Source organism: Sturnira hondurensis, unplaced genomic scaffold, assembly GCF_014824575.4.
Source record: "Sturnira hondurensis isolate 20B ecotype Veracruz unplaced genomic scaffold, ASM1482457v3 Scaffold0007865, whole genome shotgun sequence".
In the NCBI taxonomy this organism is placed as follows: Eukaryota; Metazoa; Chordata; class Mammalia; order Chiroptera; family Phyllostomidae; genus Sturnira; species Sturnira hondurensis.
The window spans coordinates 3,467,588-3,491,043 of NW_028080496.1; the positions used below are offsets into that span (position 1 = coordinate 3,467,588).

Genomic DNA, 23,456 nt, shown 5'->3' on the forward strand with positions numbered 1-23,456 from the left:
CTCACTCAAGACAGAGAAAGGCCTAGAAACAATAGTAAGAGATTTCCAAGGTGTGCGCTTCATGAACTGTCCGGTGTTGGCAGGATGTCGTTCCAAGTGCCTGACCCACGGCGCGACATGGAAAAAAGGACACTGTCCTGAGTGAAACTAGTCAGGCACGAAAGCATGCGTGACTGCCCACACGTGGCACCGGAAGTACCTGAGTTCACAGAGACAGAAAGAAGGCGGGGCTGACAGAGGGGGAGGGGCGTCAGTGTTGGAGTGGGGGCCAGAGTCCTGGGCTGAGACAATAACAGGAGTTCTGTGGGTAGCTGCTAGTCGCCTCAGGCCGCTATAACAGAGCACCCCAGGCCGGGGACTCAAAGGACAGGCATATTTCCTCAGTTCTGGAGGCTGCAAGTCCAAGGTCTGGGTGCCTGCGTGGCTGGGATCTGGTGAGAGCCCTGCTCCTCCCCGGCACTGATGCGGCCTGTCCTCAGCGGGTGCTCCAGGGACAGGGGGCATCTCCTTCCCTTCTGAGGGCACGAATCCCATCCCGGGGACCCGCCCTCACCACCTCGGGTCACCAAGCTCCTCCCGAAGGCCATTATTAAAACTGAAGTTATAGTCATGGCACACAGATCTACGTTAAATAGGAGTCCTTAGCTCTTTGAGATGTAAACTGAAGGACGTACAGATGAAGCATATCTGGGGTGTTTTTTTTAAGCCGGGGGTAAATGTGCAGCAAGTGCAGGGTAATGAGATTGGCCACTTGTTCAATGTTACAGCTGGTGATGGGTGCACAGGGGTTCATCCCTTACAATATTCTCCCTACTTTTGTGTACTTGAAAAATTCTGTAAGATCAAGCCAAAAACTACTGTTGTGCTCACGCTGGGCTTCCAGGTCATCTAGCAGTGGATACTGAGCTTTCCTCCCGCACCCTCCCTCCATCAGACTGAATCGCGGCTGCAGAAAGGCAGAGGCTGCCGGGGACAGACGAGACAGTCACCGTAAGGAACAGGCACTTAAACCCCTTTTGTTGTCCTTCACCAGCCCCTTGAGCTCGGCCCCGGGTTTCTCTGAGATGTCCATTCTACACACAGTTGCTTTTCCTCCAGGTCCAGCAGAATCCTGCCATTTGGACACTGCGCCTGGGCCCCTGTGGGTTAGAGTCCAAGACACACGGATGGGAAGGAGCTCAGGCCTTGCTGACCGCTACCTGCACAGGGAGGCCCACAGGGTGGAAGGTGGGGCTTTCTGCCGCCCTGGGCTGGCTGTTTGGTGTCAGGTCCCCCACCCATTTCCTCACCCCTATGAAAATCCATGCTGGGAGCTGGGGCTGCAGTAACAGACATGTCTCCTGCCCTCATGGGGTCCACAGTCTATTGGGTGAGTAATCACACATACAGTGGTAATGTTTTCCAAATATTGGGGGAAATTAAACAGGGTGTGGTGATCATGAGAACATGGAGATGCTTTAGATCTGGTCATTAGGGAAAACCAACGAAAGTAACATTGGACCTGAGTCCTGAATGACAAGGAGCCAGCCATGTGAGAACCTGGGGACAAAGAACCAGGAAGAGCAAAAGCCTCAGACTGACCTGTGCAAGAACGGGAAGACAGAAGCTCAGTGAACTGCAGCTGAGGATGAGGTAAAGGAAATACCTATCCCAGTTTGTAACAACAGGGAAAATTTCCCATGGCTCACTGGGGACCAGGCCGGACAAACGATCTGCAGGAGTGGGAGCCAGAGGAGCCACAGATTTAAAACCAAACAGCATCTCACACCTCTCAAAGGACGGAAAGGCTCTAACAGAAAATGACCCTATTCTTTTAAAATCGTCACATTGATACGCTTTTGCTACAAACTACAAGACCAGTGAGAACCAGGGCTTTGTTTGCCCAATGCTGCATTCCCAACATCTGGATTTCCTGTGTTTGGCAGGTGATAGGGCTATTGACATCGAACAAATGCTCTGGTTAGCAGTGAGCAACGATACAGTAACGGCTGCTGATGACATTTGAAAGAGGAAGGTTTCACAAACAGACCATCAATAACAGGTTTGGAATATCACTGTTTTTGTTAAACATCCTGTATATGTTTAAGCTCCAAATAACCAATTTTTGCTGTGAATTTTTGCTTTTTTAAAATGAGACATGGTTAAGAACTGTCACCTGGGTTCCTGCTGCTCACACATCTCTTTCCATCTCTACAACAATCACTCTGTTATAAAAAAAGTGTCTCCAATTTTAAAGGCCTCGAATTAATGATCAGACCTGGCTTCAATACCCGGGTTGCTACTCAGGAGCAGTCATGTGGCCCTAGGCACATCCACATTCCTTTGAGATGGTGCCGTTTGTTAAAAGGGGCCTGTTATCTGTTCTTGCCTCCATCGTAACACTCTTGCTAAGATGGGAAAAACCGAAGACAGCTAAGTTTTTGAAAGGGATTGGAGATGATGAGGGCCCCAAAGCCTTTGCCTGCATTGCATTTTTAAAAAATCAAACCCCACACACAATCTTTTATAACCTTAGCAACTAAAAAAAATTCATGTCCCTTTTACCTGTCAGATTCCCACACTGATCAGTGACCTACAGAACGCTCTGTGGGGGGATCCCTCTGGCCCGTCTCCCTGCCAACATCTTTCCTCCCCTCACCAGGTTTCACAGGTAAATCCTCCCACCCCACAGAACCAACGAACACGCTGCTATGTTTCAGTTTATTTTGCACATAATGAAAACAGCCAATTGACTAAGCAGTTTCAGAACTGTTAGTGTTCATTAATCAAGAAATAAACAAAGTCGGAAGGCCAACATCTCAATTCCTCCAAAACATATTTTGTAGGTACAACAGAAATCCCTAACACATGCGATGTGTCCTGGTTTTGAAACACAGAGAGCCTAAGCAAGATGGGTGAGTACTGAATGTCCATGTGGGTCAGACCAGGGGAGCCAAGCTCCAGGAAGCTGGGCTGGACCCGGCCGGGCATGCACGCTGCCCCCATATACACCTGCCCTGTGAAGTCCACTGCCTCTCGTCAGTTGGAAATCCAAGCAACTCTTTCCTCCATTTCCAGACTCATCGCTTCCTCTTACTTCAAAGTGGCTGATCCACACACAGGAATCCAGGCAGCACAGATGCGCCAGCCCAGCTGGGTTTGACGCAGCATCTCCACAAGTCGGGCTCCAGCTCAGATTCTATACAGGAAGTTTCCATGGCTGTCAAAGAACTCGCGCCCCCGCTGCACTGCTTTGCTGCTGAAGTTCCGGCCGCCCTGCTCTCCTGCCTTCAGCTCCTCCAGCCTGGTCGCACTGGGCAACCCAGCCCTGTCGGTCCCCCTGGCGCTCTCACAGTCCGTGGTGGGACACTTCTGTGGCTCTCTCCGATGACGTCCACCTGCAGCCACAGGCGCCAGGCTCTCCTCCTCCAGGCTCTGGATCCCATTATTCCTTCTCTTCTGTCTCCTGGGTGGGTCTGTGCTATGAGTATTCGGTTCTGTCACCTTCAGCGCTGTGCTGGGACCCTGGCCTTGGCATGAAGCTTCGCCTCCCGACACAGAGTGGCCTGTGGGAAGCAGTTTCCAGGTGTCCCCAGAGCCCGGAAGCTGGCGGAGCGAGTGGGCAAGTCCCGCTTTCTTAAGGACTTTTTGATCCTGCTTCAGTTTCTGCTCCAATGTGGGAGCAAACTTGCTCTTTAAAACCCTTCTGATCACATCGGTGCTAACATCAAAGCCTTCCGCCAACCTGGGGACTGACCAGGACTCTGCAAATTCTTTATGTAAGTACCTATAGGAAAACGAAGCCGTTTTTGAAATTGTCAAGTCTTTTGTCAGAATGGCTGACTGATAATACCAGTGATAAATACCAGAGAAGAGGAGCTGAAAACGTAGGCTGTGCTCCACTCCTGCGTGCCAACAGCAACAACACCCAGCCACCGTTAGACCACTTTATTTCCCATCCACTGACCACCTCCCACCACACAGCAGCCCCCGTTAATCCCGGTGACTGTGTGGAGTCTGCCCTTCCCTTTAAAGAACACACAATCCAGGGGCCAAGACAGGTATGTTGACGTACAACACTGTGATGGGTCTCACAGCACAAGACACTGTGACAGCACCCACAGCAGAGACCCAAGAACAGGCTGTCACGGCACGTGCAGTGTGGCCCAGGAGCTGCTCTGAGAAGTCGATGTCAGCGCTGGTCTGAAAGGACGCAAAGGAGTTAGAAAGCGGGCAGAGGGGGAGAGGAAGAAGAGATCAAAAACACGGATGGCGGAGCGAGCATGTGAAATACAAAGAACACCATCTTCGTGGGGAATAACTCATCTGACAGCGAGGGCGGGAGCAGGATCTCGCCATGCTTAGGAGTCTGGAGTTGATCCCAAAGCAACTTTGGGATCTTTCCACCTCTAGTCTAAGGGGTGGAATGCCACGAGCAAACTTCATTCTGAAGCTCAATCCAGTGGCAGTCCTTCAGTGGCAAGACTAGAGGTGGAAAGATCGGGCAAGAGGCTGTCAGAATACTCCAGACAGTGAGTTCATAATCCATGAACTGAGGTGGTGGCAGTGAGAGCAGAGGAGGCAAGAGACCTGAAAAATATATTTAGGAGGGCCAAGAGGTAGAACTTGGTAAGTGGGGAAGGAGGCTGAGATTCAGGATTTTAGCTTGGGTGACTCGTGGGATCATTCAGGGGTTTAGCAAAATCAGGAACAGGATTAAACTGTCCAGAAGAGTGAGTGGTGAATTCTATTTTGTACACGTTGAGTTGGAGGAGCCTGTGACATCCAAACAGAGGCGTCTAGGGCACAGCTGGAGGTCAGAAGAAAACACGGACTGAAGATGATGGCTCTGGAAGTCGTGAGCCAACAGCAAAGGTGGTCGAAGCCATGTGTGCGGGTGGTATTAGGCAGGGAAATATGCAGAGTGAGATAAAATGACTGAGAACACGACTCTAAAAAAATAGCAATATTTAAACAGGAGGAAGCAGGGGTATTCAAGAAGGGAAGAGAAAAGCAGCTCTAAAAACAGAAGCAAGTGGTACCTGGGTGAAGGGAGAAGAGAATTTCACAAAAGCCGACTACAAGGTCAAACGCTGCAGCAACGGCAGGGAGGCTGAACCCCAGGGCGTCCATCACGCCTGGATTTGCTTCACAGACAAGACAAAAAACAACGGCAGGCAGCCTGCTCGGAATGAAATACAGGAAAAACTTTGGCTGACAGACTTGGGTCCATGAGGAGGTGGGTAGGGCTGCAACCTGGAGTGCACAGAGGATGAGCCCCGACAAGCTCCCTCTGCAGTGCAGAGAGAATAGGGTTGAGGTGGGGGAAGCCGGAAGGAAGATAAAGCAGCTCTGAGGCGTGCCCACCCAATGGCCTGTTTTCCTTTGAGTAAAAGGACATTTACAGGCCCGAAAGGGGATGCAACAGGTAGGAAGATTTGAAAAGCTTTTCTGCCAGGCAAGAGAGGAAGCCAAAGGCGAGAGGAGGAGCTACGGGCCCACACAGTCCTCCGGATCAGCTCCACGGAATCTTTAGGTCTCGATCCCCCGAGTCGTTCTGACGAAAACTGAACACGGCACACAGCCCACGGGCGGCTATTTAGGGACATGTATCACAATGCAAACCCACCTGCCCCAGGACCCTGCAGCCCCACTCTGGGGATGCGTGAAACCACTGCACCCGGCAGACCCAGTGCATGAACGGTTACTCACTAGTGATCCTCAACCCTTCACCTCATGGACACATAAACTCATTACTAAAATCCTGGGGCATACCAAAAATAAATTTTATTTTTTTTGCCAACCTGACCAAAAAAGGGCATATTTTGATTCATTCACACAGGATGGCTATTTTTGTGTTGGCTGCTGTCACTTTTTTATTTGCTAATCCAAGGGAAAAGAGGTCAGTGCCCTGGGTGCACAGTCAGGTATTGCGACACAAGCAGGTGAAAATCGCTGCACTAGAGCACCGTCTGCCACAGCAAAGCAGTGGGAACAGCCCAAGTGCCCATTAGAAAAGGCTGGTTAACTACACTATGATTGCTATAAAAAACAAAGAGCTCTCTCTTCTTCTTCTTCTTTTCTTAAAATATTTTTTATTTATCTTTAGAGGGGAAGGGAAGGAGAGAGGGAGAGAAATATCAATGTATGGTTGCCTCTCATGCGTCCCCTGCTGGGAACTGGCCTGCAACCCAGGCATGTGCCCTGACTGGGAACCGAACTGAAATCCTTCTGTTCGCAGGCCCGCGCTCAATCCACTGAGCTGAGTCAGCCAAAGTAGAGCTTTCTCTTCTGAAGCAGAAAGATATTAAGTAAAAAAAGTACAGATAGTATGTATTTATAAAACCCTGTTTGTGATGAAGATGGAAATAAAAACTACACTCATAATTGCTTTATTTGCACAAAGAAATCTAGGGAAAAACCTAAAAAAACAAAACCTAGTAAAAATGGCACGCACAGGAAACTGGCTGGGATTAACACTTCCCAATGTGAACACCATATTATTCTGTTCTAACTGTGAACCATATGCGATATAATCTATTCAAAACAACAAACCTTAAAGTTTGAGGAAGGATCCCTTTAAGATTTCCTACGCTATAGAATCCTTTCCTCAGAAAAATGGGCGAAACCGTGAAAGCTCCCATTCCTGGTTCTTAGATTAAGAACGTCCTAATTTACTAGCTAGCATTTAAACGTTGTGAGGTGTGCAACTGACTATTTTAAAATTTCAGCTAAATGAACCAACTGTGTCACAATGTTAAAAAATTTAAATCAAGACGATGGGTTTACAGCAGTTCATTATATTACTTTACCGTTAGAAATCGTAAATGAGCCCTGGCCCAGTGGCTTAATTGGTGAGTGTGCCACGCCCCCCAGACGCCAAGGGTGCGGTCTAGTCATGGCACACCACAAGCGACCAATGAATTCATAAATAGTGGGACAACAAGCTGATGTTCCTTGTTCTCCCTTCTTCCCTCGCTCTAAAAACAAAAACAAAAACAGGAATAAGTAAGAAAAAAAGAAATTTGAGCTCCGCCTGGTGTGGCTCAGTGGACTGAGTGCCCACCCCTTAACTGAAAGATCGAGGTTCCGCTCCCAGTCAGGGCACATTCCTGGGATGCCGGCCAGTAGGGGCCCAGCAAGAGGGAACGCAGCACTGATGTTATCTCTAGTACTCCGATGTTTCTCTCCTTTCTCACTCCCTTCCCCCTTCTCTAAATGAAATCTTTAAAAAAAAAAGAAACCTGAAATGATAATAAAAGAAAGTAGAAAACCCACACGATCTGGCCCAGTGTCCTTCCCTCCCCAACGCAGCAGATCCGGACACCAGGGGGGTCTTACCGGATCTGCTCCATGGCTTCCCTCGTCAGAGTCCTGGGTGGGGCACCTGGCGCCTCCATTTGCCTCCGAATTTGCTGGAACCGAATAGCTTTTTTCTGTCGTTTCAGGGCGCTGGAGAAGAGAACCAATGGCAGGAGCCATGCTTTGTGGAAGCAAGCTGGGTGGGTGAAGAGTCTCGGGCTATATCACGGAGGGCTAGCCCTCCTCTTTGTTCACCGCCCCAGAAATCGTGCACCTAGAACTTGGGCCAGCCGAACTCTCTAAACGGGTGATGAAATACGTCACTGGTGAGGGGACCCGTGGTCCCAAAGGAGCTGAATACCTGCCCCTGCGTCTCTGATCAGAATAAGAAACAAGGGCCGCTGCAAATGCAACGGCTGAAAGCCCGGCGCCAAGGAGACGCGGCCTGGATCGCCGGGGAGGGAGGCCCTCCTTCAGGCTGAGGGCCCGGAAAGGAGCTGGTACCTCTCCACCTCCTGCAGCTCCCGCTCCTCCGGTTCCCAGTCGGAATCGGGGTCCGGCTCGCGGCCGATAGAACCTGGGCCTGCCACCCCTCGGGTCGCGAAACCACAGGGAGCGACGATAGCGCGGACAGGCCTGACGAAGAAGAGGCCCAAGGTACCCGCCATGTTGACAGAACAGCCTGCAGCCCGAAATGCGGGAGCAGGGAAGCCAGACGGCGGAACCGGAAGTGGAAGGGCTGGAAGGAAGTGGGAGTCAGGGGGCGGTATAGGGCGGGGGCACATCCGTCCAGCTTCCGGCGGAAGGTGGGCTCTTGGCTTGGTGAGCACCGCAGCCCACCCTTCCCTGCAGTAACTATGGGTAGGGCTTTGCTGACAGTAGCGAATCTGAATGAGGTGGAGGACGATCCTGCAAAACGGCATAAACTTTAATAAAAAGACGGGTTGCCGAGAGCCAACCCTTCCTCACAACAGCAGCCCAGGCCGGCCAGTCTCCCCAACGGTGGAAGGACGTCCCCAAGGCGGTCTTCTGACGGCGACAGCCCTTTGCCTTGGGCACTCGGCTCCTCTGAGTAAATGAACTCCTTTTCACCTGGATCCGCACCAGTCCCGGGCCGCACTAGTGTTCAGACCCATCAGCTAACGATAAATCCAGGCTCAGGTTTGAAGGGCGGAGACGAGTGCGTGGCCGGCCCTGGCGCCTGTCCTCACTGTTGAGTCTTTCCTGGTCCGGAAACACTCTTGGGGTATTAAGGAATTCTTGGTGTCTTTGTGTTTGTGCCTTAGGCAAACCAGTTCCTGGCCAGGGCTATTCAGACTCAAGCTTGGTGGCGATCTTTTCACTGAGCAGTGCTTGAAGGCTCTTTGCCCCTTTGGAAAGCTGAAGGGTTGTCCAGCAGAGCTTGAGTGCTGGCTTCCTTCCTGCATTTACCTGTGGTGGCTGATGTCCAGGGCTGCAGTGGTACTCTGCATCAGGGGTACAGAGGCATGGCAGAGGGGCAGGTCCTGGGCCTTGGCTGTTCTGTGTCCACAGTTGACGATGGAGGGCAAGGTGCATTCAGTCCACCGGCTACTTACCACTCTTTCCCGTTGCAGAAAATAGCCCTGCCTTGGGGTTAAACAGGATGGCACTGATCCTGCCATGGCTCTGTTTATGGCTTCTAGCCTTCTGCTGGCTTGGCCTTCTGCAGTGGAAACATGGGGCCCCCTGAGTTGCTTGCTACTCACAACTCTTTCCCAACTGTTGCTCTATGACCAACACAGAGGAACGGCAACCTATGCTTCACTCCAGCATCTTTCTCTTTACCACACTGTATTGCCATTGTTGCATTTACTTGTCCATCTCCCTGTTATGTTTGTGGAGTGCTGGGACTGTATTTCTGCCATTTCCATCACCAGGCTCTAGCACATAGGAGGCAGCAAATGGCTCCACTGCCTCCCACGTTCCCACACTGCCGGAGGTGCCGTATTATATTTTGGGAGCATCCCGGCTATAATATCTGCTCGTGGGAATTTAGTGACCAAAGCTAGTTTTGCATACTTACGGCTATTGGACCTGATTCTGGGAATGGGAAAACAGCGCTCATCAGATTTCTTCATTGACAGTGATCCAGCGGCTGGATCTCTTATCCAGTTGAAGTTCCTGGGCTGTAGGTAGTACCGGGCATGAGGCAGAAGTGCAGTGTTCATGCGTGGCAGTGTCCCTAAGATCCTGGGGATCAACTCGTGGGATGGAACTGGATGCAGGACATGAGGAAGGCCCTGCTCTTTGTCCTCCCCGCTCATGAGGACCAATGGGAACAGACTCATAGACAGCAGTTCTTGACTGCTCAGCCCGTCCGGATGAGATCTAGGCTGGAGGAGAAAAGCAGCCTCTTACCATGTTTCTCACGAGGCTGGAGGAAGTGGCGGGAAACACAGATAACGGAAACACCTCTTCTAGGCCAGAGCTGCTACCTCACCAGCTCATTCTCCAGGGACCCCCCAAAAAAACGGGACCCATCAGGTGTGCCACTACCCCAGGGAACAGTGAATGCGGCAGCTGTTTTGTAGGCCCAAGGCTTTACTCATCTCCCCTTAGAGCCACGGCACAGGCAGGGCCAGGGAGAGGTTACACAGAAGCCACTGAAGGTGGTGGGTCAGTCGTGGGTTTGTGGTCATTGTCAGATAGGGCTAGAGCAAACAAGTCTCTTGTGAGAAGGCAGGGAGCTGCACTTGGCTGGATGTCACTAACAGCAAGAGAGCTTGGGGTGCAGCTGTAAAAGGAACCGACAGCCCCTTTCCTGAGGTCCAGCATAGACTGCTTTCACAGGCTCCACTGCCAGACACCATCACATTAGCCTCCTGGGGCCATAGCCACCATTGTGTGCTGGCACCACCCTTGTTCCCTGCTGTGTGAGATGCTGCACAGCGACCCTCACCCGATACTCATGAAGCTTTTTCTGGTCCTGGTGGTTGGGGTACACCATGCTGGTGATCTGCTCTACAATGCCCATGCTTCGGATGAGATTCTCCCGCTGCAGCAGGGCCTTCAAGCGCTCCAGCTCCTCCTCTTCCACAATTTCTTGAGGCTGCATGGTGTCCAGGTACCCTGGGAGCAGCTACAAGGCACATGGGAGATGCATGCAGGATCTCCGATGATGAGTCCCGACCTCCAACAGATGACTGCAGGGCTCCTGCCCACTCTCCCGCCATCCCTTCCCTGACCTTAGTGCCAGTCCCTTTTGCTATCCATTCTCTCACCTCCTGTTCCAAAAGGTCAGATTCAATGTACTCACTAGGAACTCCTCTCTCTGTCTCAAACAAGAGGAGGAAAGGACAGCAGAGATTCCCCTCTCTCTCTAATACTCCTACCCCATTTTCCTGCAGAAAGTCAAGAGCCACAAAGCCCCTGACACCTCTTTCTTCCGGTTCCGGTTCTGGTTCCGGTAAGCCAAGTGGGTGGGGAAGCCCCGGGGCCTGGTCCTGCAACAGCTCTTCTCCCCCGCTGACTCCCCCTGGTTCTGTTCCTTGTTTTCCTTTCGCCTCTTAGTGTCTAAGATGTCGCGCTGCTCCTGCTTGAGGCGGATCTCTTCCAGCTGCTGCCTGACAAGAGACAGCAACTTCAGATACCAGAGAACTTGTATATGTTGGGGGGGAGGGCAGTGAGGGAGAATGGAGAAGGAAAAGAGCAGGAAATGATGGTCCGTTTGGGGGACTGATGGGAGGGGGGTGCGGGGGGAGATGGGACACCTACTAAACTGAGCCATTAATGACCAATAAAATGTGTAAGTCCATCCCTCTTTCCTCAAGTGTCTAGCATCCTCTCCACCCTGCTGGGGAGCAGTTTGGCTTCAGGATCTGTCCCCACCCAAGCGGAGAGAGGAGCAGGCAGGGCAAAGTACCTGGCACACTCCTCTCTGGCCTTGGAGGCCGCTGTCTCCTGGAAGAGGGAGCCACTGTGCTTGAAGAAGGGCGCGTACTTCTCTGTGTCAGGCCCAGGGTAGATCCGCCGGTAGCCCCCAAGGTGAGAATCCTCATAGCATTCCTGGTCCAGCAGTGCTGCCTGGGACAACTCGGTTTGTTCGCGCCTAGGAAACCGAGCTTTGGGTGAGGCGGGGCGGAGCTGTGAGTGCTGCAGCGGGAAAGGCAGGCTGGCCAAGGCTCTGAGGACCTCCTCCCGGCTTCCTGGCCTTGTGGGCCCCTGCCCATGGGGCGCGAGCTGCAAACCCCATCTGTGGCCAGTCCCGCCTGTGTACAGTAATGAAAATAGGCTTGACTTCCAGAAATCTGGATTTCGTCTTCGGTGCGATGGGGTCCGCTCATAAGCTAGCACCAAGTTCTCATAATCTCACAGGTCCCCGATTATAGAAAATGGGTTTCTAATTACAGAAACTCTAGAGGAGCAAAAAAGATGATTAAAAAAACTGCCCACAGCCTTACAGTGCGGTTTGTATGTTGGTCATGAGCACAGATTCTGAGGCAGGACCTCCTGAGTCTGAACCCTGGCTTTGCCGTGCACTGCCCTGGTCCCCAGCCCGCCTTCCCTCCTTCCCTCCCTCCTTCCTTCCTTCCTTCCATCCGTCCGTCCTTTCTCGTTTTGGATGAAAGCGAGATCACACAACATTTCTAAATGGCTGCCTAGTACTTAGTGTATGAGTGTAATCATTACGTTCAGTAGTTTTCAACCCCTTAACCCCGTTGAAAGATGGGATTCAGCGAGTCACGTGCACAGTGCAGTCTCACTCGAACATCCAGGGCACGTACAGTCACACTTCACCCTCCGCCCTCCACTCGCACAGATGTCCACTTGCCCTCTGTGTGCGAGGACCTCGGGACGGCATCGCAAACCAAATACACACTGGCCCCACAACTTGCAAGTGGGGAAGAACAATGTTATTATGCTAACCCAAAATCTACTCCAATTCATTTTTATGTCTCATTCACTGTAATTCCGTATCAGCAGTAAATTACCACGTTGCAACCCATCTTACAACGAAAACAACAGTGAGCAAACAATGCTGATTTAAACTGTCCCCTAAAAACAAAACAAAACTCTCCCGTAATGTTGAATGACTAAACTGTTTTGTGTTTTATTACTATAAACTTTTCTTTTTAAATATTTATTTATTTGCAGAGAGAGGGGGAGGGCAAGAGAAAGAGGGGGGAGAGAAACATCAATCGGTTGCCTCAAACCGGCAACCCAGGCACGTGCCTTGACCAGGAGTTGAATCGAACTGGCGACCTCTTGTTTGGCAGGACAAAGCCCAACTACATGAGCCACACCAGTCAGGGCTCAGGACTATAAATTTTCTCAGGAAATGGTTTCTAGAGGAACTTCGTTTAAAAAAGAAATAGCTAATGAAGCCACACACAGCTAATGTGCTAATAGGAAGTAGCTCTGAAACACACTGCCAAGCAGGGCACAGAGTGTGCACATTATGCTGCTGTCCGGGCAGCAAGGTGAGAGAAGCAATTTGTATAGATACACATACGTGTGTGCATTACATGTCTGTGAACACAGACGCGTGACCCAAGGAACACTGACTGGCCCCGCAGCAACAGGACAAGGCTAGACGGCAGACTCATCACTGTGTCCTCTGCACTTTGAACGTCAGTGTCTACGACACGTGATGAACTATCTATGCAAAACACATTGTTTCTCACGCAGCTCGGCTCCAGGCTCCCTCCTCCGCCTGAAGGAGGACTCTTTCTTCTCAGGAAAATGGTACCAAAGCGGCACGTTACACAAGGGACCAGGGCCGGCGCCTGCGCTACCTGGCTTCTCGAAGCTCCTGCTGGCACTGGAGGAGCCGGTCTTTCACTCGGCGCCTGTCTTCCTCCAGCACCTTCCTTCTGTCGCAGCCCCGGAGGTTGATGAGGACCAACGTGTCAGAGAGCAGTGCGTCCTTCACCTCTTGATCCAGGAGTGAGTCGGTGGTGAAGCTCGGAGAGTGGTTTACCTGCCGGGAGGAGTCATTATCCGCCCGCTCCTGGGCCACCTGAGCAGGCAGGCGGCAGTCTCGCGCAGGCCTGGGGAGGGTGCGGGAGAGACACCCCCTTCCGGTGGCCTCAGCCAAGGTGGCTGGGTATTCTGACCGCACAAGACCTAATGAAGTATCAGACTGCCTGTTGAGACATGCTGTCCTTGAAGACAAGGCTTACATGAGCCACTCTTGGGATCCAAAACCTGGATTCCTACAGTGGGCACCAGAGACCACCAAGGTCTGACTCGACGCGTCTGAGGTATGGAGATCTCGGGCCTCCTGCAGTTCCTCCCCACCCGGTGCACCCCTGTTCCCCGCTCCCCTTCCCCGCCGAGTGTGCTCCAGTCCCAGCTGTCCTGTTCAAGGAGGCCTCTGGACCTTGGTTTCACCAAGCCCAGGAGAGAATCCTCACCTCCAGCAGCCAGGGCTTCAGCTTGTGGTCCAGCAAGATGTCAAAACCAAGGATCTCAAAACAGGCACAAGAACACCCACTCAGGTACTGGGGAAAGCAGGTCCGGTAGTTGTGGCGGAGCACAGAATGGGCCGAGATGATCGTTTTGACGATGATGTCCTCAATGCCCCCCCATATCTCTCGGGGGTCGTAGCTGTGCTCCCGCAGCCAGGCGTTGAGCGTCGACAGCTTCCTGTGAGGCCCAGTGCTTAGAGGAAGACCACGTCCTCGGCCAGTGGGCCAGGGCTGCAGGCAGGAGGCCCCTAACCCTAAGTCCATGCCTAGGCTCCTTGTGCTTTAAAGGCGGGGGGGCGGGGGGGCGGCCAGCTCACAACAGGGTTTAGTTATCGGGAGGCAGGGGGGCCTCCCTTGGTGATCACGCACAGGACAAGCGTCTACAAAGGTTGCCTGTTCCTGAGCAGTCGGTCTCCTGAGAGCCAGTCTCAGTTTTCTGGCCGCTGAGACTAGGGCTGAGGGACAAGGAAGAAGACGGAGAGGGCTGTACCTCTTACTGCCCACGGCGTCATCCCGGACAAAGTTCTCGTTGTGCTTGTTGATGGCGTAGTTGGTCAGGTGCATGCAGACATCGTCCTGGGGAGAGAGCGGCCTGTGGCTTCGGGGCCGTGCTGCGCTCCTCGCCAGCCCTTCACTGCCTTAGGAGCACCTGGACTGCTCTTCTCCTGCCCCTCTGTCCCCCACCCCCAGGGAGGACCTGCTGGCAGCTCCTGGGGAGGAAGCTGTGCTGTCCCTCCCCCCCCAGCTGGGTGCCGAAGCGCTCTCCGGCTTCACTCCTTGTCATGGGCGACCAGCCAGCTGTGTAACAAACCCCTCTCCTCATTTTCCCCAAAACATCTCAGTACTTATCAGTGGAAACGGTGGTTGGGGGGGGGTGCTGCCGGTCTCCAGGGCTGCCCCCGACCCCTTACCAGGTTGTTCTGGTTGGGCTCCACGTAGGGCATGGTGGCAAAGCGGGCCAGGCCCTCCTCATACATGAAGATCCGAAGGGGGTCACAGGATGTGAGCAGGACGTAGACGCGCATGTCAAACTTGAAGCCGTCGATGAGGAAGGGCTGGGTGCACAGAGCCGGCCGCCGCGGGCGGGGGAGGAGGGGAGAACAAGGCTTTCAGGTGCTTACTCTGTATCACCCAGGGTCCTGCGTGCTTTGACTATATAACAACTTGTTTCAATTTCACAATGACCATATCATGCCTGCTATTATCCCCATTAACAAGTGAGGAAACTGGAGTACAGAAAGGGTAAGACAGGTGCCCAAGCCCCGTGTATCCAAAAGGTGGAAAAACTCAGATTCAAACCCAGGTAGGCTGGCTCTGAGCCAGGGCTCCCCATGCCTTCCAATAGAAGGGACGGCAGAGAGGGAAGGACCCTGAAACCGGCTTCCTCCCCGGCTTCGGGAGAGCCGGGCACACTGGTGCTGGCAGAGGGGCCCGGTGGTGCTGAGGCGCCCTTCACCTTGGAGATGTACTGCTGGCAGATCATATGCTCTCCCGGCTTGATGTCCCGGGGATTCCGGGTGATGAAGATGCCGCGGCCCTGAGAGCCACTGTCTGGCTTGCAGATGAACGTTCGGGTTTTCCGCTGACGCCCACAGGCCTGGAAGTCCCCGTAGCTACGTGCGGACAGAGGCTGCTGGTCAGAGGTCCCCGAGCATCATGGCCGTGTCAGGGGCCCTTGCTTGGAGTCCCTCCTGCCCTCTGGGCCGTGCTCAGGCTGGAGCCCTCAGTCTCAGAGCATTCCACTTTCATCCCCTGGGACGTTCAAGGTCAAGGGGCCAGAGTCTGCGGGGACTGCGATGGCGACCCCTTTCCACCCGGTGTGCCACTCACTCGGCAGGGAGGCACCAGGTGCGCGGGAAGATGTTGTACTCCAGGGGGTAGAGCTTCTGCATGCGCTTCATGTTCCGGGCCAGCAGGTCTTTGCGGCAGATTTCTGTCATGCCAGGGAAGTGGTTGATTTTCTGAAACAGAGCTGGCTGGTTATACTACCCCCCGGAGCAAGCAGCCCTTCCCAGGGTCTGGGTCCCCAGAAGACAGGAGAGGACTGGGAAGGTCAGGGTGGTCAGTAGAGGTAAACCCAAGAAGAAAACAGGAAGGTTCCCTAAGGCAGGTGAGAAACCCCTCCTCGGCCTCTCCCCAAAACACGGCAACACTGGGGTTAGCAAATGAGGCTCAGTGAGAAGGGCGAGACAGGGCTGCGGGCCGTCCAGAGCCACCCTGATGTCCCTGAGACCACAGGGACTAGTTCTATAAGTGACTGATGTGTGGCAGCACAAAGCAAAAGAGAAAGCATTTCCACAGGGAGAAAAGGTCACTGGGAAGCAGCCCACCGAGTGCACGACCCCAGAGGGCGCTGAGCCATCTGTCCTCAGCGCAAGTGGGAGGCAGCCTGTCACCGCGCCTCAGGGCTCTCTTGCTGACTGTCCCACTTGCCAGCTGCATGAGCCTCTGAGGCGCAGGGTCCTCCTCTTCACAAAAGACATCTGCCACTCAGGGCCATTTTTGAGGACTGAGACAGGCTACGGTCTCCTTAACAAGGTTATTTTGAGGTTTTCCCTCAAAATAAGCCTCTAGGCCCCTTTTAATTATTTTATCCCTAACCACCACCAAGACCCAATTAGAGGATCACAAAAATGCCATGAAGAGGTCATATTCAGCCATGGGTGGTGTGGCTCAGTGGATGGAGCGCAGACTCTGACCCAAAGGGCTGACAGTTTGATTCCCAGTCAGGGCATACGCCTGGGTGCGGGCCAAGTCCCCCAGTGGGAGCCACCTGAGAGGCAACACATTGATGTTTCTCTCCCTTTCTTTCTCCCTCCCTTCCTCTCTTGCAAAAATAAATAAAATAAAAAATACATACTTTAAAAAAAAAGAAGTCATATTTGTCTCGTGGACCCTGGTCTAACTTCCTTGACTTCCTTGCGGCCATGCAGGGCCCCAGGTGACTCAGTGGATGTGGGGTTCTAGGCTAAGCTGCTGGGAAGGCTGGATCCCTCAACTGACTCTGAATCCGGATGAGCCTGCCCTGGAGGAGCCAGCTGGGCACACAGGCCTCCACGCACACAGCAGACAGTGAGACGGGATGTGCCCAGCAGACCCTGCTTCAGATAACAGAAGTTCCCGAGATTCCAGAGGAAAAGTATTTCCCCTGGAGCACACGCCCCTGGCCATGGCCTTCCATGCTCTATTCAGGGGCGTGGCCACCAACTGATGCCCTTGGGTGCCTGACAGAATGGGTGGGAGTGGTCATTCTGGGGCCACAGCCCCTTTGGGATCTTGGGTCTGGAGGTTGTACCTGAAACCTCTTCATGTCCATGACCCGTTCCAGTGAGACAGAGCAGTCTGTCCAGTACACGGTCCACTCTTCATCTTCCCCCACCTCCTTCAGGCCACAGGTCTGGGCTGCCCGACGCACTGTGGAGGGAGGTCACGGGGCCAGCCTGGGCATCGGCAGAGGCCTTGGGACTGAGTGTGGGTTGCGTAAGGAACAGCCCTGTCTGGAGAGCAGGCTGAAGAGGGAGGTAGTTCTTACCTCGGCTGGGCACCTCAGGTGCCGTGGGACAACTCCAAGTGCATGAAGCTGTCAGGGCTCTTCCACAACCTGACAGACAACACTAGAGCCTGCCTGTCTGCTTCCGTCATTCCCTCTCGAAATTAGGATACTTCCCAGCCTGCAGAACTTACTCTTAGTAGGGCTCACACTGGCACCTCACCCTCTGGGTGGCCCCTTGACAATGGGGATAAGAGGGGAGAAAGAGATGGCTGACCCAGCTGGTATTTTCTTAAATAATCACTGAAGCCACCTCAAGAACTTCCTTGAAAACAACAGTTTTAACCAGGTGGTGTCTCTGATAAAAACTGAAAAGGCTGAAGCAATGGTGCCCCTGAGTGATTTTTTTCCTCCTTAGCCGAGGGGATTCTGAACCTGCCGGTGGCTGAGCCAGGGGACTCAGTTTGGGCTACAGGCCAGCCTAACAAGATCCAGGGGCTGGATGCCTGACTGGGGACCATCCCCAGAGTAAAAGTGACAGCAGAAGGTGCTCCCCTGTGCACAGTGGTGAGAGGGTCGAGCCAGGCACTTACCACTCTCATACCTGCAGTTGGTCAGGTTGATGGCCAGGGCTCTGGAATGCAGGAAAAGCAGAAATCATGCACACTTACGACAGAAGAGCAGATCACAGGCTGCCAGGGCCCCCCCAGATGAAGAGACCCCCAACAAATGCACAATACAACTCGCTTCCTCCCGAGACCTCTGGAGGGCCAGGATGATATGAACATGCTGAAATTCTATACCAAGCCAGCCCTATGGCTCTGGATTTTGTTTGTTTTTGTTGCACCAAAAGTTTAATGATGCCCCGGTATTCCCTGCCTTCCTCCCCCAGGCCAAAGACACTGCGTCCCAGCCCAACTGCAAAGGGAGGCCAGAGGGTGACTCTGGGGCTGAGCAAGTGAGGGGGTCCAGGGACCAGTTACCTGCATTTTTGCTTTCTCTTTCTTCTTCCAACCTCTAAATCATCTAAGTCAGCTGGGGCTATGTCTTTTTTCGGAATTTTCGTGGCTACAATGGATAAGGGAACGTCATTCCCCAGTGCCTCACAGTCAGCCTTTGAGAGTGTCTGCTCAGAAGGGTCAGGAGGGATGGTAACTTCCTCCTTATCACACTCCTCCTCGGATTCTTCTTCTTCAACATAGTCTTCCTCTGATTCACTCGTCTTACAGGTAGTCGGCTCCATCCTTTAGATTCTGAGGGACAGGATGGATGAGAGTGAAAAATGAGACTTGCCTCCAGGCCTGGGAAGGCCTGCGGAAGTCCGCCCTAAGGACCTTCCCCGGGTTTTAAGGGAATGTCGCTGCTCCTCTAGAACAAGATAATCCCACTGCAAAACCGGCTGTTTCCGAGTAGGTCACGGGGGTCGTGGGATGCCTGTGATTATGCTCGGTTTGCAGAGCAGCCCCAGTCATCCAAGATCACACCACACAACACACCTGGGTGCAGCAGGAGCCAAGGCCATGGCATACAAAGGGAATGGCTGGAGGAGCGGGGATGGCTTTGGTCTTATGATCTTAAAATAGAGCATAAGACCAAAGGTTCCCTAGGCCAGCCTTTTACCTGTCCCATGACTGAGTTTCTCTGTGTGTACACACTGGGGCCGGGCACCCACTAGCTAAGATCCCTCGGGCCCTGATGGCAGAGGAGGAGCCCCCTCCGGCCTCTGCCCACCCGGACTGCTGTGCCTGATGCCCCTAGTGGCCTGGAACTGTACTCAGCTGGTTGCTCATGCCTGCCCAGGTGTTGCTGCGCCTTCAGGACCGCCTCCTTGTTCCTTCCACAGGGTTTGCCGTCCCTGCCGATCGCGAGGGGGAGCCCGCTCCCCACCGGGTTCACTCTTAGCTACGCGATCCCTGAGGCGGTGGCTTCTCCTTCCACAAGCTGGCCGCCACCGCCCACCGTCGCCATAGACACGAAGGCGACTCCCATAGGAGCAGCGTTCTGAGGGCGGGGCTTCCAGAGAGCCACACCCACTCGGCCACGCTCCCTCTTCCTGTGGAAGCTGACAGGGTGGATCATGGGACTTGCAGTCCTTCCGCTGGCAAAGCCCGGAATTTGGCCAACCCTGTTCGGGAGACACATTTGCTTGCCTTTGGGAAGGGGCATTTGCAGTGTCTGCATTTGGGAGGGGCAGCGGCGGTTAGCACACACCCCCTGGAGGCGCTCTGCCTGGTGGGCTGAGCACGCCACTGACTAAGGAATAATGGCCTCCTCATTAGACGGCTCCTGCACTGGCTTCCTGACGTCCGTCCGCTCTAGCTGACTTCCAATGACCACTTCCACCAAACTCAGCTCACCTCGTCACTTTTAGGATCATCCCATGTGGCTCAATCTAGAGGACACTTCAAAATTTCTCTCCTTTAAAAAAGACACACACGTTTTCTGATTCACAGACTTCTCCCATTCTTCAGCTTAAGATACTCTCAATTACCCACTCCTTGAAATGCTTGGAGTCCTTTGCCTTCCAGGACACTCATTTTCCTCATTCTTTCAACAAATATTTAGTGTTCCAGGGTTTGAACAATCACCATTTCTTGCCTGAACTCACATTCAGCAGCAACCTCTTCACTGGACTCCCTGATTCAATCCATGCATGCATGCATCCATCCATCCAATGCAGCTAAAGTATCCTTCCTAAAATGCAAATATTACTCTCCCATTGAAACTCTTCAGGGTTTCTCATTAGATCAAATCCAAAGCCTCCTAGTCCATCAACAAGCAAGCAAAGAGGTGGAGAGGCCAGGCGGCTGGATCAGCCCTTCCTACCACTACCCCGTGTTCCATCCTCCAGCTTACAAAAAGCTCCCATCTAAAACTTCCCCTTCTTGAGAACTTAGAAGGTATATAGTACCACCATAGAGACAGCCTTTTGACTTTTTTCCCCATTTCATGGAAAAACTTATTTGGGACAGAGAAAGCTTCCCTCTGAACATCAGTCCTATGGAATAACTGGAAAAGTCCTGATATTTGGCCTCACCTCCTTGGGCACAAAATCCACTTTGCTATAATGGTCACATGCTCCTATATGCAGAGGGTTGCAGAAAGAGGTATTAAGCTAAAATGGCTGCAACTGTGCCAAAAACTTGAGGGCAAGCAAAAAGATTTGGTAGAAACTTAAATGTTCAACACATAAACATTTAAAATTTCAGTTATAATATTTTTCTTATGAGATGGGCTATAGTACATATTTTGCCTTATTCCAATGAGACTTTATAATGTCTTTTAGGATTAACACCTCTGAAATTCTACATATATTCAAGCTTCATAGAGGCCTGGGGACAGAGAGCCAACTACCTAGGGACCTGAGCCTCAGCTCAGGTGAACTGCAAAGGAGAGCACCAGTGACAAGAGTCGCTGCCTGGAGACGCAGCCCCAAGTGGGTGCTCCCAGCTCAGCTTCTGGCATCTGCAGTTCTAGCTCCGCTCCTGATGAGCTGTGTGACGAGTTACTCAACCTCTGTCTGCCCACCTCTATCTCTTCATCTGTTAAGTGGGGGTACTAAGAGCACCTATATCTTTAAAGCTGTGAGGACCACTTGTTTTCATACGAGACAAAGTAGGTGATGAACTCTCAACTCACTGTTGGGTCTAGAGAATTCAAGGTGGTCAGGCAGGTGAAGAATGTGGTATAATGAGGGCTTCTGGATGCAGCAGGGCCTGATGCAGGGCACAGATGAAGACATAAAATGCAGCAGTAGACAAGGGGGGAACAAGCAGAGGGGCAAGACCACAGGATGTGGGGGTATTATGGAGTATATAACTCTTGTGCATGCCCCCTTCTCAAAAACAGGTTTGACATCCCTGAGGGCTTGTCCAAGAAGAAAGGTGAAAAGAAGCAGATACATCCACGAGAGCTCATTCATTCGATTTATTCCAAGGTCTCTCCTCTTTAAAGAGACAATTTTTATCAGTTTTTGATCCATCCTCTTAGGCTGAGACAGGTGAGAAGGCAGCCATGAAAGTGTCCAAATGACCCTTATAGGCAGGTCTCCTGAAAGGCACATACACCAGTGGGAAAAATAAGTATTTCCAGTAGGACTATGGCTCCTTCTGGACAGCTAAGGCCACCAGGGCTGCCTGTACCTCTTCTGCCTGGGCTGGGGGCAGCAGAGAGTCTTGAATGAGGGCCAGAGCAGCTGCCTCTGTCAGGGTGCCAAAGTCCTGCGATGTTTTGACAGGGAGGTGCCCAGCCAATTCACAGAGGGCAACATTGAAGGCTTTACTTTCCTTTATCCCAAAGCTGGACTTTCGGGCCCAGAGGATGACCCGGATGCCCGTGAGATCTGAGGATGGTGAAGTCTTTCCAGGTGGGGCTCCCCGGGTCACAAAAAGGTTATGTGCAATCTCGTGGTCAGTCAGATAGTCAGTGGCTCGACATACCCTGCTTATCAAGGCTTCCAAGTCCGGCCTTGGCCCACTGGTGTAAAAGAGGAAGCCAGGAGCTGGGACATCCTGGAGCAGGTGCAAATGGCCCCCAGGGTCCAGGCGTGCACTTGGTGCCCTCTCCACAGGCAGTCTGTGGGCCAGGTAATAGCCATGCAGGTGGAGGTGGTTCACTGAGGCCAAGCCACCCAGGCTGTTGAAGCCCACACGAAAGCCCGGGTGTGAGCTCAGCAACACAGCTTCCAGCCCAGCCCGAAGTGCACCTGGCAGCAGGCGCTGGGGGAGTCCCCGGGCTGGCTCCGGCACCAGCAGCACATGGCCCCACTCCAGGGGGCTGACATTGATCATCACCAGGATATCCTCTTCTTGAACACCTGGGAGATCAGGTTTTCGGCGCAAACGGAAGAGGACTTCTTCGGGCCGGATTTTGTTGAAATTAAACTGTTTAGGGTCAAATGCCTGCCTCACGCTGCTGATGTTCTGGGGGGGCCTCCTCTGCACCCCTCGCTCCACATTCAGTTGTACCACAAAACCCACAGCACCAGGGAGGGTTTGGGTCTGCAGTTCCCCCAGGCAATAGCGAAACAGCCCCAGCTCCATCCGCTGCCTCCAGGCAGAGCAGAGTGCAGAATCAAAACTAGAGCGAGGCACAGTGTCTGGGAGATTGGGTGCATTCCTTGGCCACTGAATCCCTTCCCACAGAAGTTCCTGTTGCCCGTAGACAAAGTCAGGAATGCCTTGCTCTTCCCAGTTCTCCTTGTTTGGAGATAGCAAATAGGAAGTTTCATTTGAACCATGTGAAAAAGCCATGGGGCCGACCTGAAACAATCACAAAAGGGGAGAAAACGCGTGATGCGATTCCACTTCCAGAGATTTTACTTTCATTTTCAAATAATCTTTACTTGTTCTACTGATTACAAAAGTAATATATTCTAAAAATTATATATGTTGGGTGAACTTTCTTAATGGAGAAAAAATACAACCTTTATTCTAATGGCCAGGGGAAAATTACAATTTACATTTGGCCCCATTTTTTTCTATAAATTTTTTGGGAGGAAGTGACCCCACACTTCTACTCAATCTCGCCACCTCCTCCTCTCAGCTTGGAACCCTCACCTTGTGCGATGGTGTAAGTTCATTTATTCATGCATCTGTGAAAGGGAACCTACCTTGCAGGGTTGTTTTAAGAATGGAAGTGGGTCCAAACGCACAGCGTTTGGCATTCAGAGGGTCTTCAGTAAACAGCCTCAGTGAGCAACAAGTTTGTGTTTTTTTCTGTAGAGGCGACCAACATTGGGGTTGCAACACGTCAGGTAGGGACCCGGTAGTATAACGTCTGGATGGAAAAGCCGTCCTGCGGCACCGGGGAAGCCGACAGCCTTTGGCCACTCAGCGAGTTTCCTGGTTACCTTGGTTCCACAGACTTCCTGCTGCCCTTTACCGGAGCCCGACCAAGGCTGCCGTCACTCTCTACTTCAGATGAGGAGGACGCACCATATGACCTGTGCGAAGCTCTTACAGCTGACAGACCTATTGGTAACCTCGACGCATGCGCACCCTGAACACTGGAACGCACTCACGCAAGCACGCGGCTCGGCTCGCCCCGCCCACCTTCAGGAGGCGGGGCCGTGCGGCCTGGGCTCCGCCCCGGAGCGTCCGGCCCCGCCCCGGACCACGCCTCCAACACGCAAAAGACAGCCTGGTGCCCGCAGCGGGAGGCGGAACTCGCTGGGAACTCTTAGGAGCTTCAAGGAGGGGGCACGTCCAGGGGCGGTGGCTCCACAAGCGGTTGCTGAGGGGACGGGACGTTGA

At 52.7% G+C, this 23,456-nt stretch overlaps 3 protein-coding genes across 7 annotated transcripts; all 3 read right to left on the bottom strand.

The window, feature by feature from the left end:
• Positions 1-2,681: 2,681 nt before the first annotated feature.
• On the bottom strand, positions 2,682-8,011 carry LOC118991958 (neugrin). The gene is made up of 3 exons (XM_037053605.1): positions 7,786-8,011; positions 7,321-7,431; positions 2,682-3,766 (listed from the first exon to the last, which is right to left on the bottom strand). Exons 1-3 carry the CDS (start codon positions 7,947-7,949, stop codon positions 3,172-3,174), a joined length of 870 nt encoding a protein of 289 aa, XP_036909500.1. The 5' UTR covers positions 7,950-8,011; the 3' UTR covers positions 2,682-3,171.
• TTLL13 (tubulin tyrosine ligase like 13) lies at positions 7,428-20,922 on the bottom strand. 4 transcript variants are annotated; one of them, XM_037053600.1, is made up of 15 exons: positions 20,842-20,922; positions 18,186-18,455; positions 17,796-17,836; positions 17,008-17,126; positions 15,543-15,673; positions 15,169-15,325; positions 14,624-14,767; positions 14,203-14,288; positions 13,659-13,890; positions 13,038-13,222; positions 11,165-11,350; positions 10,679-10,865; positions 10,202-10,381; positions 9,326-9,635; positions 7,428-8,965 (listed from the first exon to the last, which is right to left on the bottom strand). In XM_037053600.1, exons 2-15 carry the CDS (start codon positions 18,443-18,445, stop codon positions 8,709-8,711), a joined length of 2,475 nt encoding a protein of 824 aa, XP_036909495.1. In that variant the 5' UTR covers positions 18,446-18,455; positions 20,842-20,922; the 3' UTR covers positions 7,428-8,708. The 4 variants fall into 4 exon arrangements, with proteins under 4 accessions (XP_036909495.1, XP_036909494.1, XP_036909496.1 ...); XM_037053599.1 differs by lacking the exon at positions 20,842-20,922 and adding an exon at positions 18,934-19,169; XM_037053601.1 differs by lacking the exon at positions 20,842-20,922 and adding an exon at positions 19,099-19,168.
• Positions 20,923-21,110: 188 nt separating this feature from the next.
• GDPGP1 (GDP-D-glucose phosphorylase 1) lies at positions 21,111-23,337 on the bottom strand. 2 transcript variants are annotated; one of them, XM_037053604.1, is made up of 2 exons: positions 23,054-23,337; positions 21,111-22,463 (listed from the first exon to the last, which is right to left on the bottom strand). In XM_037053604.1, the coding sequence occupies exon 2, from the start codon at positions 22,452-22,454 to the stop codon at positions 21,300-21,302; it is 1,155 nt and encodes a 384-aa protein (XP_036909499.1). In that variant the 5' UTR covers positions 22,455-22,463; positions 23,054-23,337; the 3' UTR covers positions 21,111-21,299. The 2 variants fall into 2 exon arrangements, with proteins under 2 accessions (XP_036909499.1, XP_036909498.1); XM_037053603.1 differs by having other exon boundaries at positions 22,814-23,337.
• Positions 23,338-23,456: the final 119 nt, after the last annotated feature.

What these genes read in the sequence shown, in the direction of transcription:
- LOC118991958 (XM_037053605.1), bottom strand. Translation starts at nt 7,949, where the DNA reads ATGGCGGGTACCTTGGGCCTCTTCTTCGTCAGGCCTGTCCGCGCTATC. An exon ending in GAGCTGCAGGAGGTGGAGAG is followed by an intron (nt 7,432 to 7,785) that starts GTACCAGCTCCT and finishes TCTCTTCTCCAG; the next exon opens with CGCCCTGAAACGACAGAAAA. An exon ending in GAAGCCATGGAGCAGATCCG is followed by an intron (nt 3,767 to 7,320) that starts GTAAGACCCCCC and finishes GTTTTCCTATAG; the next exon opens with GTACTTACATAAAGAATTTG.
- TTLL13 (XM_037053600.1), bottom strand. Translation starts at nt 18,445, where the DNA reads ATGGAGCCGACTACCTGTAAGACGAGTGAATCAGAGGAAGACTATGTT. An exon ending in AAAAGCTTCATGAGTATCGG is followed by an intron (nt 9,636 to 10,201) that starts GTGAGGGTCGCT and finishes TTTCTCCTCCAG; the next exon opens with CCTAGATCTCATCCGGACGG. An exon ending in CAGAATCAGGTCCAATAGCC is followed by an intron (nt 8,966 to 9,325) that starts GTAAGTATGCAA and finishes TTTCCACTGCAG; the next exon opens with AAGGCCAAGCCAGCAGAAGG.
- GDPGP1 (XM_037053603.1), bottom strand. Translation starts at nt 22,867, where the DNA reads ATGCCAAACGCTGTGCGTTTGGACCCACTTCCATTCTTAAAACAACCC. An exon ending in TCTTAAAACAACCCTGCAAG is followed by an intron (nt 22,464 to 22,813) that starts GTAGGTTCCCTT and finishes TGATTGTTTCAG; the next exon opens with GTCGGCCCCATGGCTTTTTC.